This window comes from Octopus sinensis, linkage group LG30, assembly GCF_006345805.1.
Source record: "Octopus sinensis linkage group LG30, ASM634580v1, whole genome shotgun sequence".
Lineage (NCBI taxonomy): Eukaryota > Metazoa > Mollusca > Cephalopoda > Octopoda > Octopodidae > Octopus > Octopus sinensis.
In genome coordinates, this window is record NC_043026.1 from 302,501 (window position 1) to 317,584 (window position 15,084).

Below are 15,084 nucleotides of genomic sequence, written 5' to 3' on the forward strand. Positions count from 1 at the left end.
TGATACTACACACTGATTGGTCAGAATACAGTTTGCAAACCTAGCAATCTGGAGCCCACACAGCTGTATTTAAGGCACAGATTTAATCATCTCGCTACAGTCAAAAATTGTGAAGTATGACTGTCACCACTACTACATGAACCTGAAGATTGCAGAATTTAAGGCATGAAAGTACTAGTTCAATCAGAATGAAGATTTAACATTCTATTATCTTATATTATATCATTATAAGATTGTAAATAAAACGTAAAAATCAGACAAGGTTGGAACTCCTTTTATTATATATATATATATATATATATATATATATATATATATATATATATATATATATAGTTGTTAAAGAGGACAACAAACGTCAAAGCATCTCAAGTCATATACATTTGACTATCCTCTATATCGGAAATTTACAATTCACATTGCTTGGTGAGGAGGGTGTGTATTGGACACCATGCGGGGTGAAAAACGAAACCCGTCAAAGGGCGGAGGACCTCTTGAGAGTCAATGGCCATCCAATAAATGTATTAAGGATGTATCATGCGTGGGGACATAGAAATAATCGAACTGAATACCCGATCACGCTGTTAAACCATTGGGAGTGAAGGACTTCTAGCCTTTTATAAGCATCCTTCTAGGAGAAGGTAGCTCAGGTAACTGGGATAACTCCGATGTAAAACTGCGGCTCAGTGGTTACCGATGATGTTGACTTGTTCTTCTTTTCGGATTATGACTGCTGTTGCTTAGTGAGTGGGATTGACTCAGTGCACAGCCTTTCCTCACTTTAAAAAAATTCTTCTTGCACAGGCATTGCACAATAACAGCATTGATTAAGCTTCGTGAAATGGCCATACTCGATAACAAGGGGGCAGCCACCATGTATATATGTATGCATATTCTTGTGTTTGTGTGTGTGTTTGTTTGTGTGTGTGTTTGTGTGTGTATGTGCTTGTGGGATGGGGTGTATCTGCATGTAATGGAGCTAAAAACGAATGTATTATTTGGGTATTGCAGAAAATTATTAATACATTGTGTCATACAACTCGGCAAGCAATAACACGAGATCTTAAGTAATACTATGAAATAACAAGTTTACGTAACACTTCCAGTTCTTGAGGTCATACTGTATTGAAGGTTAAGTGATATATACCAGATAGTATCATGGTAGCATATGAGACTTTTAAGTAAAGTGTAATTAATTATATTATATGATTCATTTAGAGATAGCAAGATACGTCAAATAAGCAAATACAATCATTCATCAACAGATGCTTGCGTAGTAAACTTAAAATTATATGACCCGAACACACAAGCAATATGGAGCTATGGCAAAGAACAAATCAATTTTCGATTAGGGAGTAAATATTTAAGAAAAAGAGGTAGTAGATTCGTAGCACGATTATAAAAGACACACCAAATATAGCGAAAAGTGCTTTACAGTGTAATCCGGATGGATATAGAAAGAAAGGTAGGCCTAAGATCTCATGGCGTAGATCAACACAGAAGGAACTAGAGAAAGGGGGACATTCATGGCAGAATATAAGTACAGAAGTGAAAAATTATGCGACATGGAATTCAATTATAAGTGGCCTATACTCCGCATTGGAGGGTTAAAGGCAGGAAAAAAAACATACGTATGGAGCGAGTGACCAATCAAAGTCATTAATTTCGCATGTTAAACAGATTAATTTCGGTCAAGAGAATTACGAAGTAAAAATGAGAGTGGACATTAAGCTAACAGTGAAGGAAATACATATTGAATTACCTCGATCTATTTAACTTGACCATTTCTTTTTATTATGTGTGTATGTGCGTGCGTGTGTGGTTGTAAGCGTATGTGGTTGTAAGTGTGTGCTACATGCTCATTTATTTTACAGGTGAAACTGTTGATTTATAAAAACAAAACAGATGTGGTAACTATAATATTTGATGGACGAAATACAACCCTTCGAAGCTGGTTCTCTCACGAAAAGTTGAAAAATTCACCGTGGAACGACCTAGCTTCAGCCACCGGAGTTCATTTATCAATTGAGGGATTTAGGTATGCAAATATATATTTCATCTTCTTTTATTTTGTTATGTAGAGACCTATATTGTTAAAATATGTCACTTTACGTACGCTATAGATAAATTTTAACACTATACATTTCGACGCGACACTTTCTGGTGATGAACAACGCATCTCTAGGCTTTCAACATTATATCCTCATTTATTATAATATACAGAATGCAAATTTAAACTAATACTGCTTCCGTCCGTAATAATGAAATATATTCTGCCTCTCGACTAACAGCAACGCAGGTGATTTGTTAATCACTGTTTTTCTAAACCGAAACTAAATAGGTCTGCGCATGCGGATGTCAATGACTACTTCATATTGAAGTTTTGAAAGAAACAGGAATACGTACAGCGGGAAGACCGAAAATGTCTTGAAAGTCATAACATGCCGGCGGGAAATAACATCATTAGGTGAGACGAGCTGACACTGGATCAGCTTCGCTGACTGACAGGTGACGGTCCTTTAGAGAATGCGCGGGCTAAAACTACGCGCCTTCACTAGTCAGTTAAGGTGAGACAGTGTCACGTGACAAGTTGCTGCGGCTGCCTGCTGGAGCCTCGCGGTAGGTATTTAAAGGGAGAGTTTTGACAAGTCTATCAGTCACCGGCTGACACTCGCTGACGATACATCGAAGAGGCCAGGGAACAGAAGAAAGAAGACATGCACCCAACACCCGAGCTGAAGACATCCCCGAGAGGGCGGGAGCATCCCGCCACGTCAAAACGGTAGAGGAGTAGGGGCCGAAACCGAACGTGGTTCCTCCTGATGATGTCTTGAGCTAACTGGATCCTACATAGGATATATTTCCGTATTTTTAACAACACACTTTTAAATTAAATGTTTTCCAGTGACAAACAGCTCAGTTTCCTGGATTTCACATCAAGAAGCATGTTTCAAAGTGGTAAACACGAAAATATATTTTCACCTTAATGTGCTCTTTTACTTGTTTCAGTCATTTGACAGTGGCCATGCTGGAGCACTGCCTTTAGTCGAGCAAATCGACGCCAGGACTTATTTTTTGTAAGCGTAGTACTAATTCGATCGGTCTCTTTTGCCGAACCGCTAGGTTACCGTTCTCAAGGCATGTTGGGGCGACAAACACAGACACACACAAACAGACACACACACACACACAAATACACACACACAAATATTCTCATACACACACATACATACACACACGCACACACACATATATACATATATACGACGGGCTTCTTTCAGTTTCCCTCTACCAAATCCGCTCACAAGGCTTTGGTCGGCCCGAGGCTACCGTAGAAGACACTTGCCCAAGGTGCTACACAGTAGGACTGAACCCGGAAGGATGTTGTTGGTAAGCAAGCTACTTACCACACAGCCACTTTACCATAATTATATTTATTTGTATGTGTTGGGTTTAGATATTTCTATGTTCCGTTATAATATTTCTTTTGACTAGAATTCATTTTATATTTATTTAGCGCTTTGATAAGATGTTTAATACAGGAAAATGTTATCGCTCGTATATTTGTGGCCGTTTGTGGATTTATTTATTTTTGTACCAAAGTGTTTGCCTCGTGTGTAATTTCGCCTTTGTTGGTGTATTGATATTTGCGCATTTCCGCGTGTTTGTGTGAGCATGTGTGTGTGTATGTGTGTGTGTGTGCGTACGTGTGTGTGTGCGTGTTTCGGTGCATATGTGTGTTTTTATGTGTGTGAGTGTTTAAACCCCCATCTTTGCGTTTATACACATTTAGTATGATACACAGATGGCTATTTTTAATTAAACACTGACTAATTCAATTGCGTGTAGCGGACATACTAGTCTATTTAATACATGTTTAGATTTTCACATTCTGAAACCCAAACAAGTTTTTTTTTCTTTTTCTCCTTAGACATGTACGTCGATTTTATATAACATTACATGGTTTTTGTGAAGGGGACAGAGGCTGGTTGACCATCAATGAGGGACCACTTCACTGTCAGTTCGAAGAGTCAGATCACTACCCTTCAATTCGTTATTCTGATACAAAATCGAAAGTCATATGGAACAACGGTAAGTGATATTGTATATTCTGCGTGTGTGTGTGTGTGTGTGCGTGTGTCTTACTGTGAGTAGTAGTCCTAAAAGTAAATTTTGTACTTATTGTTTAGCTGCCAATCAGGCTTGATTGAGCTGATTTATGAATAAAAGCATTCTGACCGAGAATCGACTGCTATTTCTAGTAATTCGAGTGACCACGTATAAAGCCCTCCCACGATATATTTGAATGTCTTTTGTTGTTGATGTCGTTATTTGTTACTTGCAGGTTATGGATTAGCAGACTCCATGGCCATATTCATCCGCCTGAGGCAGCAGAACTAACCCAGCACTTGATATCCATTGATACTATTGATGTTGTTAACGTCCATCCAATCCAGTTGACCACCACTGGTGATCCACATAAGTCACGTTTTACCTTTTAATAAAGAATCCATACAAATATTCTATCCAACATCGGTCTTTGAAGTTGTGATTCTCTTTCTCTCATTCCAGCTGTTGTTGTTGTTCACATTCACCCAATCCAGCTGACCACCACTGGTGATCCACACAAGTCACGTTTTACCTGTTAATAAAGAATCCATATAAATATTGTATCCAACATCGGTCTTTTGAGTTGTGATTCTTTTTCTCTCTTTCTGAGAGCTGTTGTTGTTGTTCCAGTTCACGACTGTCCTGACTATATGTAAAAGAGATGTGTGTGTATGTGTGCGTGCCAAAGTGCACGTATATACGTGCATGCGCGCCCATGCGTACGTGCATGCGTTGTGCGTGTGTGTAGATATCTGCGGTTTTATCTCTGTGATGTTGGGGAAAGCTGGCAGAAACGTTAGCACGCCGAGCGAAATGCTTAGCAGTATTTCGTCTGCCGCTACGTTCTGAGTTCAAATTCCGCAGAGGTCGACTTTACCTTTCATCCTTTCGGGGTCGATTAAATAAGTATCAATTACGCACTGGGGTCGATATAATCGACTTTGTCGATATAATCCGTTTGTCTGTCCTTGTTTGTCTCCTCTGTGTTTAGCCCAGGTATTTCGTCTGCTGCTACGTTCTGGGTTCATATTCCGCCGAGGCCCACTTTGCCTTTCATCCTTTCAGGGTCGATAAATTAAGTACCAGTTACCTACTGGGGTCGATATGATCGACTTAATCCGTTTGTCTGTCCTTGTTTGTCCCCTCTGTGTTTATCCCCTTGTGGGTAATAAAAAAATAGATATGTCGTCTGCGCTACTTTCTGAGTTCAAATTCTGCTGAGGTCGACTTTACCTTTCATCCGTTCGGGGTCGATTAAATAAGTATCAATTACGCACTGGGGTCGATATAACCGACTTAATCCGATTGTATGTCCTTGTTTGTCCCTTCTGTGTTTAACCCCTTGTGGGTAGTAAAGAAAGAGGATGTGGGGGAAAGCTTTCAGCAGATCAAATAGATCAGAACAATGATATAAAGGAAAGTGAAAAAATATCCGGCGTTTCGCCGAAACAGTCTTTCGGTTGGTCGCTCTAGCTTCATCAGTGGCGTGTTAAAGTGTGGTACGCTTCTGATTTCGTGACCGACGTTTCACTTTGATCTCTCTCCAGTTTCCATTCTCGTGTTACAGAACAAACGTGGCAGCTCTCCTGGAAGTGTGCACCAAAGGAAAATATGGATCAGTGAAACTGCTTCTCTAATCTGAATATGTGTCAGGGGCTGCAATTCTTCGCAGGCTTTCAATACAAGTAAGGAACAGCGCTCTACTGCGTAGAAGTATTTACGAGAAGAGCGAGAAGTTTTAAATGGCCGGACAAGCGTGAAATACGAGCAGTGATAAGGACACCCATTAACCGTCACCGGTGACGTGGAGATTTAACAATTTACAGAAATGCTTCTGGCGAACCAACGATTTCCCATTGATGAGATGGCTTATTCTCTGCAAATTATTATCGTTCTGCATCCGCGACAAGCTTCGGTTCTGCAGAGTTAGTGCGAGAAGGGCGCCAAGAGAGCATTTCGATGTGAATAAACGCAATCGTGTGAATCTTTGTCAATTCTAACTCGAAAGCTTCAGCGATGAAACTAAAGTTGTTTTGAGGGAGCGTAGACACGATTGATGAAATCGGGGCCCATAACTTTGAGCCAGAATCCAAAATGTTTAGTATGAAGCGGAAACGACACGAATCACCAGTGGAAAAGAAATTCAAGATTCAACCTTCGGCAGAAAAACGTGATGGTAAGCGTTTTGGGGATGCAAAAGGGTCTATATTGCAACATTGTCCCTTAGATGAGGTCTACAGTGAAATGTTGGTTAACAAAGGGAAACCAGCAATTCGTAACAAACGCCGATGTCTATTATTGTAAGACAATGCACGCCCATATTCAGCCACCCACACATAGATAGATAGATAGATAGATAGATAGATAGATAGATAGATAGATAGATAGATAGATAGAGAGAGAGATAGATAGATTGATAAAGCAATAGATAGATAGATAGTTAGATTACCTTATAATAAAGCACCGTTAATTCCTAAGATACATGTAAAAACATACAGAGTGAAACTGGTGTGAACTGTTCGTGTTATGCTTCGATGTCTGTAACTGTTGGCGTGTTTATTTGTAATGAAATGAAGAAAATTATCTATTAACACATCAACTATCAATGGTTGAAATTAAGAGTGTACACAGGTGAGGACTATGTTCTTGTTCCATCATCCACGGTGATTGATTTCAATGATTTCCTATAATGAAAGTCTTCGGTATAGCGACCTCAATTGTTCTGCTTTTATATCTCCACTCACAGAAACACCAACATCACATCACGCTATCACCAGGTATTAAAACTACAACGTCACTATCACAAACACCGCAACAGCCTTACTGCTAACATCGGAACGACGTCAGTAACCACACAGCCGTATTTTCTGCGAGCTTAGTGAAACGCATGTCTCTATTGAAGGCCCTTTTATTCTTCATAGCAATCAAAGGAGACATATTGGAAAATCTGGTTTATTTTCACTTCTGTGGAGAAACAGTCATATTAGTAAACAGTCTTGAACTGAGTTGATGGTTCTGTGTTTTGCTCATTTATGGACAGTCTATACGGTTTGATTATTTATGGACAGGCCTAAGTCTGTAAGTAATACTGATAAGAGAAATTAGGAGAGAAAGCAGTGGCCAGTACTGACAGTTACGAAGTGTTCAGACATCTGAAGACACAACTGTGGGTAATAGAGGGTAATATTGACGGGAAAAGACAGTAAGGGAAACAGTGAAAAAGTTGTGACATTCACGAACCATCCTAACAAGAAGTCCTTACAGAACCACCTGAAGTGTGCGCTCTCCGCCCTACCTCACTGAAAGTAAGTGTGCTTTCTATCACATTGCATTTTATGTGTTCGGGTACGTGTTATGGCTAGGATATGTTGCAGTTAAGATTAGAGTGTGTGTGTGTGTGACAACAGTTGAAATAAGGGTGATTCTGCGTGCAAACGCCAATCTTGCGCTCTTCCAATTGTTGTATCGAGTAAACGCTCTCTCTCTCTCTCTCTTCCACACGCACATACACACTGTTTCCCTCCCCTTCTTCTCTCTCACAGCTATATATATATATATATATATATATATATATATATATATATATATATATATATGTATGTATGTACGTATGTGTGTGTATATATATATATATATATTTATATATGTATGTATGTATGTATGTATGTATGTACTTACATACATACAGACAGACACCAAATATAGCGAAAAGTGCTTTACAGTGTAATCCGGATAGATATAGAAAGAAAGGTAGGCCTAAGATCTCATGGCGTAGATCAACACAGAAGGAACTAGAGAAAGGGGGACATTCATAGAAGAGTATAAGTACAGAAGTGAAAAATTATGCGACATGGAATTCAACTCTAAGTGGCCTATACTCCGCGTTGGAGGGTTAAAGGCAGGAAAAAAAAACATACGTATGGAGCGAGTGACCAATCAAAGTCATTAATTTCGCATGTTAAACAGATTAATTTCGGTCAAGAGAATTATGAAGTAAAAATGAGAGTGGACATTAAGCTAACAGTGAAGGAAATACATATTGAATTACCTGGATCTATTTAACTTGATCCATTTATTTTTATTATGTGTGTATGTGCGTGCGTGTGTGGTTGTAAGCGTGTTTGTGTGTAGGTGTGTGCTACATGCTCATTTATTTTACAGGTGAAACTGGTGATTTATAAAAACCATACAGATGTGGTAACTATAATATTTGATGGACGAAATACAACCCTTCAAAGCTGATTCTCTCACGAAAAGTTGAAAAATTCACCGTGGAACGACCTAGCTTCAGCCACCGGAGTTCAATTCTCAATTGAGGGATATCAGTATGCAAATATATTTTTCATCATCTTTTATTTTGTTATGTAGAGACCTATAGTGTTAAAAAAAGTCACTTTACGTACGCTATAGATAAATTTTAACACTATACATTTCGACGCGACACTTTCTGGGGATGAACAACGCATCTCTAGGCTTTCAACATTATATCTTCATTTATTATAATATACAGAATGCAATTTTGAACTAATACTGCTTCCGCCCGTAATAATGAAATACATCCTGCCTCTTGACTAACAGCAACGCTGGTGATTTGTTAATCACTGTTTTTCTATACCGAGGCTAAATAGGTCTGCGCATGCGGTTGTCAATGACTACTTCATATTGATGTTTTGAAAGAAACAGGAATACGTACAGCGGGAAGACCGAAAATGTCTTGAAAGTCATAACGTACCGACGGGAAATAATATCACTAGGTGAGACGAGCTGACACTGAATCAGCTTCGCTGACTGACAGGTGACGCTCATTTAGAGAATGCGCGGGCTAAAACTACGCACATTCACTAGTCAGTTAAGGTGAGACAGTGTCACGTGACAACTTTCTGCTGCTTCCTGCTGGAGCCTCGGGGTCAGTTATTTAAAGGGAGAATTTTGACAAGTCTGTCATTCAACGGCTGACACCGGTTTGGAGTGGTTCGTTTTTTGCGAGCTGCTGACTGTTCGTTGAGCGTCGAATTTGTTGTTGTTGAACGTTTCGGTTTGAGGTTTTTTTTTATCGTTGTCTGTCTGTGTTGAGACAGACAACGATAAAAAAGGGACTGCCCCTCCCTAACGGGAGAGATGGCAGGAAGAAATTTGTTTGAAAGTTTGTCGGAATTGTCAACGTCTGAGGAGGAACTAGAAAGAGCAGTGAAAAGAATGGATAAGAAGCTTGAAAATACGTATGCAGGAGTAACGAAGAAGAAGTCGGAAGAAAAGGGGATAGACCTGGTTAAACTGCCAGGTTTCCAGGAATTTATGAAAGACGAAGACGGTGAAGTCGAACTGTCACCACCAACAAAGCGTGGGGAGTGGTTCGAACGCAGGACCCTCAAATATAGAATGTAAGATAGTAAGCATGGAAATTATTGAAGAGGCGCTAAAACAGACAGAGAGAGAAATTGTTTATTTGACAAGAGGAATGGAATACGGTACAGCGACGGTGCAATATAGGAGCGAGAGTGTCGCAAGAAAAATGGCAGCCAAGGCAGTAAGAACGGAGAAGGTGTACCTACTACCTTTCGTACCTAAACAGGAGAACTACGAGAATTAGGGTGGAGGGAATTATCCCACACCTAGAGGGAGAATATATAGCAGCAGCTGTGATTAAAGGAAATGAAGAAAAGGTAGACATCCTCCATGCCACCATAAAATATGAAGGCTGGAGGGGTGCTACCCTGGACATGAACGTACAGGCGGAGATCAAAACGCTAGAAGGATTAACAGAAGATATAAGAATGGGAAACATCATCATGAGAGTGTGGGTGGAGGGCAGGGCCCCGCGCTGTTATAAGTGTGGTCAGAGAGGCCACATAAGAGCCAACTGCCCTCCCCCACCAAAGGAAAAGGAAATCGTTGCGGAACCCCAAAAAGAGGAAGAAACGAAAGAAGAAGAGAACCATACAGAAGAAGAGGAGATCCAGCAAGAGTGGGAAGAAGGAAGCAAAAGAAGAAAGAGAAGAAGGAGAAAAGCAAACAGTACGGAACCCCAATCCACCCCAAAACCACCCTCACCCTCTCAGTCCCACCCTTCCCCTGCAGACAGTGAACCCACCAACAAGAAAACAGAAAAAAGATACACACAGTCAAGACACTAAAAAAGAACCCAGGCCCAGCGTTTTATGTATTGCAGGAAATGAGGAGATAAAAGAGACAATGACGGACTACCAATGGTGTGATGGGGGAGGGAAAAGATGTGCAGTAATTCCAAAGGAACAATTGGATGAGTTTATGGAAAGGTGCGAAAGGATGAACTGGGGAATAATTGAAGTGGATATGGAGGAAGAGATAAAAGAATTGGAAGAGAGATTTGAGAGAAGGATAGAGGTGAAGACATATTTTATTAGGGCTGAGCAAGACTGAAGAACAGGTAAGTGATGCTAGCGGATGCGGCCGTTAGCACCACTTTCATATATCATTTTCATTGAGTCATTTTACCCATAACTATGTAATTGTGATGTTCTATGTCCCCAATGTTTGTAGCATCCCCTCTATGTAGCCCTTAGTGCGTAATAAAAAATCACAGTCACCGGCTGACACTCGCTGACGAAACATCGAAGAGGCCAGGGAACAGAAGAAAGAAGACATGCACCCAACACCAGAGCTGAAGACATCCCCGAGAGGGCGGGGGCATTCCGCCACGTCAAAGCGGTAGCGGAGTAGGGGCCGAAACCGAACGTGGTTCCTCCTGATGATGTCTTGAGATAACTGGATCCTACATAGGGGCTGTTGTGGTAGCACACCACGAAACACGGTTGTAATTTCTCCTAGCAATTCCACCGCCGACGAAAAAGGTTATTTCTCTATGGCTAATATATTTCCGTATTTTTAACAACACACTTTTATATTAAATGTTTTCCCGTGACAAACAGCTCAGTTTCCTGGATTTCACATCAAGAAGCATGTTTCAAAGTGGGAAACACGAAAATATATTTTCACCTTAATGTGCTCTTTTACTTATTTCAGTCATTTGACTGTGGCCAAGATGGAGCACTGCCTTTAGTCGAGCAAATCGAACCCAGGATTTATTTATTGTAAGCGTAGTACTTATTCGATCGGGTTCTTTTGCCGAACCGCTAAGTTACGGTTGTCAAGGGATGTTGGGGCGACAAACACACACACACACTAACACACACATACACACACACACATACACACACACACACAAATACACACACACACACACAAACACACACACACAAACATACACATACACACACACACACACACACCTTCACAAATATATATATATATACATATATACGACGGGCTTCTTTCAGTTTCCGTCTACCAAATCCACTCACAAGGCTTTGGTCGGCCCGAGGCTATAGTAGAAGACACTTGCCCAAGGTGCTACGCAGTAGGACTGAACCCGGAAGCATGTGGTTGGTAAGCAAGCTACTTACCACACAGCCACTTTACCATAATTTTATTTATTTGCATGTGTTGGGTGTAAATATTTTTATGTTCCGCTATATTAGACCCTGAATCAGTTCAATGCTTCACTCTTGCAACTCCTACGACGACGCTGATAGGAGACTGCAACGTTCCTTGCTGTTCTTTTGGATCCATCAATGATGCAGAGAGCAGGGACACACGGCTTGGGTAACAACCTGTCCTCCATGCCACAAGAACCAGGCTTGGGTTAAATCGAACTCTCTGTACTAGAGGGGTAAAACCGGACAACACAGCGGAGAGAAAGAACCTAAAAACTCAAACAGCATAGGAACAACCTACAAGTGATACTGGCAACTGAGCATAGATCTGTTCAGACCAGATGAGGCTTTTCCAGTTGGTAGTAATTCTAGGGCCTTCATTCATGACCATTAATAACAGGGATCACAGAATATAGGCGCAGGCAGAGCTGTAAGATTAAGGAGATCGCTTGGTAATCACATGCTTCCCGGTTCAATCCCACTGAGCGGCTACTTGGGCAAGTATCTTCTAGTATTGGCCCGGCCAACAAATGCCTAGAGAGGGAATCTGGTAGCCGGAAAGTATGTGGAAGCCCTTTGCATCTATCTATCTATCTATCTATCTATCTATCTATCTATCTATCTATCTATCTATCTATCTATCTATCTATCTTTCTATCTATCTATCTCTCTATCTCTCTATCTATCTAACTATCTATCTATCTGTCTGTCTGCTTGCCTGCCTATCTGTCTGCCTGCCTATCTGTCTATCTATCTGTCTGTCTGTCTATCTGTATGTATGTATGTATATATATTTACATACATACATATATATATATATAATATATTTAGCTAGTTAGGTAGCTATGAGAGAGAACAAGGGGAGGGAAACAGTGTGTGTGTGAGGGAGAGAGAGACAGAGAGAGCGTTTACTCGATACAACAATTGAAAGAGCGCAAGATTGGCGTTTGCACGAGCAATCACCCTCGTTTCAACTGTTGTCACACACCCACACACTCTAATCTTAACTGCAATATATCCTAGCCATAACACGTACCCGAACACACAAAATGCGATGTGATAGAAAACACACTTACTTTCAGTGAGGTAGGGCGGAGAGCGTACACTTCAGGTGGTTCTGTAAGGACTTCTTGTAAGGATGGTTCGTGAATGTCACAACTTTTTCCCTGCTCCCCTTACTGTCTTTTCCCGTCAATATTACCCTCTATTACCCACAGTTGTGTCTTCAGATGTCTGAACACTTCGTAACTGTCAGTACTGGCCACTGCTTTCTCTCCTAATTTCTCTTATCAGTATTACTTACAGACTTAGACCTGCCCATAAATAATCAAACCGTATACTGTCCATAAATGAGCAAAACAGAGAACCATCAACTCAGTTCAAGACTGTTTACTAATATGACTGTTTCTCCACAGAAGTGATATTAAACCAGATTTTCCAATATGTCTCCTTTGATTGCTATGAAGAATAAAAGGGCCTTCAATAGAGACATGCGTTTCACTAAGCTCGCAGAAAATACGGCTGTGTGGTTACTGACGTCGTTCCGATGTTAGCAGTAAGGCTGTTGCGGTGTTTGTGATAGTGACGTTGTAGTTTTAATACCTGGTGATAGCGTGATGTGATGTTGGTGTTTCTGTGAGTGGAGATATAAAAGCAGAACAATTGAGGTCGCTATACCGAAGACTTTCATTATAGGAAATCATTGAAATCAATCACCGTGGATGATGGAACAAGAACATAGTCCTCACCTGTGTACACTCTTAATTACAACCATTGATAGTTCAAATGTCAATAGATAATTTTCTTCATTTCATGAATAATAAACACGCAAACAGTTACAGACATCGAAGCATAACACGAACAGTTCTCACCAGTTTCACTCTGCATGTTTTTACATGTATCTTAGGAATTAACGGTCCTTTATTATAAGGTAATCTATCTATCTATCTATCTATTGCTTTATCAATCTATCTATCTATCTATCTATCTACTATCTATCTATCTATCTAGTTCTCTATCTATCTATTGCTTTATCAATCTATCTACTATCTATCTATCTACCTATCTTTCTATCTATCTATCTAACAACTATCTATGTGTGGGTGGCTGAATATGGGCGTGCATTGTCTTACAATATTAGACATCGGCGTTTGTTATGAATTGCTGGTTTCCCTTTGTTAACCAACATTTCACAGTAGACCCCTTTTAAGGGACAATGTTGCAATATAGACCCTTTTGCATCCCGCAAAACGCTTAGCATCACGTTTTTCTGCCGAAGGTTGAATCTTGAATTTCTTTTCCACTGGTGATTCGTGTCGTTTCCGCTTCATACTAAATCTTTTGGATTCTGGCTCAAAGTTATGGGTCCCGATTTCATCAATCGTGTCTACGCTCCCTCAAAACAACTTTAGTTTCATCGCTGAAGCGTTTGAGTAAGAATTGACAAAGATCCACACGATTGCGCTTATTCACATCGAAACGCTCTCTTGGCGCCCTTCTCGTACTAACTCCGCAGAACCGAAGCTTGTCGCGGATGCAGAACCATAATAATTTGCAGAGAATAAGCCATCTCATCAATGGACAATCCTTGGTTCACCAGAAGCATTTCCCTAAATTGTTGCATCTCCACGTCACTGGTGATGGTTAATGTCTGTCCTTGTTTGTCCCCTCTGTGTTTAGCCCCTTGTGGGTAATAAAGAAATAGGTTAATGGGTGTTCTTATCACTCCTTGTATTTCACGCTTGTCCGGACATTTAAAACTTCTCGCTCTTCTCGTAAATACTTCTACGCAGTAGAGCCATGTTCCTTTATTGTATTGAAAGCCTGCGAAGAATAGCAGCCCCTGACACACATTCAGATTAGAGAAGCAGTTTCACTGATCCATATTTTCCCTTGGTGTACACTTCCAGTAGAGCTGCCACGTTTGTTCTGTAACACAAGAATAGAAACTGGAGAGAGATCAAAGTGAAACGTCGGTCACGAAATCAGAAGAGTACCACCCTTTAACACGCCACTGATGAAACTAGAGCGACCAACCGAAAGACTGTTTCTGCGAAACGCCGGATATTGTTTTACTTTCCTTTGTATAATTAGTATCATTGTTCTGATCTATTTGATTTGCTGAAAGCTTTCCCCCACATCCTCTTTCTTTACTACCCACAAGGGATTAAACACAGAAGGGACAAACAAGGACAGACAAATGGATTAAGTCGATTATATCGACCCCAGTGCGTAACTTGTACTTAATTTATCGACCCTGAAAGAATGAAAGGCAAAGTGGGACTCGGCGGAATTTGAACTCAGAACGTAGCAGCAGACGAAATACCTCTTTCTTTACTAACCACAAGGGGCTAAACATAGAGGGGACAAACAAGGACAGACAAACGGATTAAGTCGACTATATCGACCCCAGTGCGTAATTGATACTTATTTAATCGAACCCGAAAGGATTAAAGGTAAAGTCGACCTCGGCGGAATTTGAACTCAGACGAAATACTGCTAA

General features: G+C 40.5%; 1 protein-coding gene across 2 annotated transcripts in view; it reads left to right on the forward strand.

Annotated features, from left to right (window-relative positions):
• Positions 1–15,084, forward strand: part of LOC118768578 — a 244,238-nt gene that overhangs the window by 199,404 nt on the left and 29,750 nt on the right. The window contains exons 4-6 of one of the 2 annotated variants that reach the window (XM_036515351.1): positions 1,875–2,038; positions 3,932–4,092; positions 4,346–4,654. In XM_036515351.1, coding sequence (XP_036371244.1) covers positions 1,875–2,038; positions 3,932–4,092; positions 4,346–4,401 — 381 coding nt within the window. In that variant the 3' untranslated portion in view covers positions 4,402–4,654. Of the gene's footprint in view, positions 1–1,874; positions 2,039–3,931; positions 4,093–4,345; positions 4,655–15,084 lie in introns of those variants that run through there. The other variant, XM_036515352.1, reaches the window with a different exon arrangement.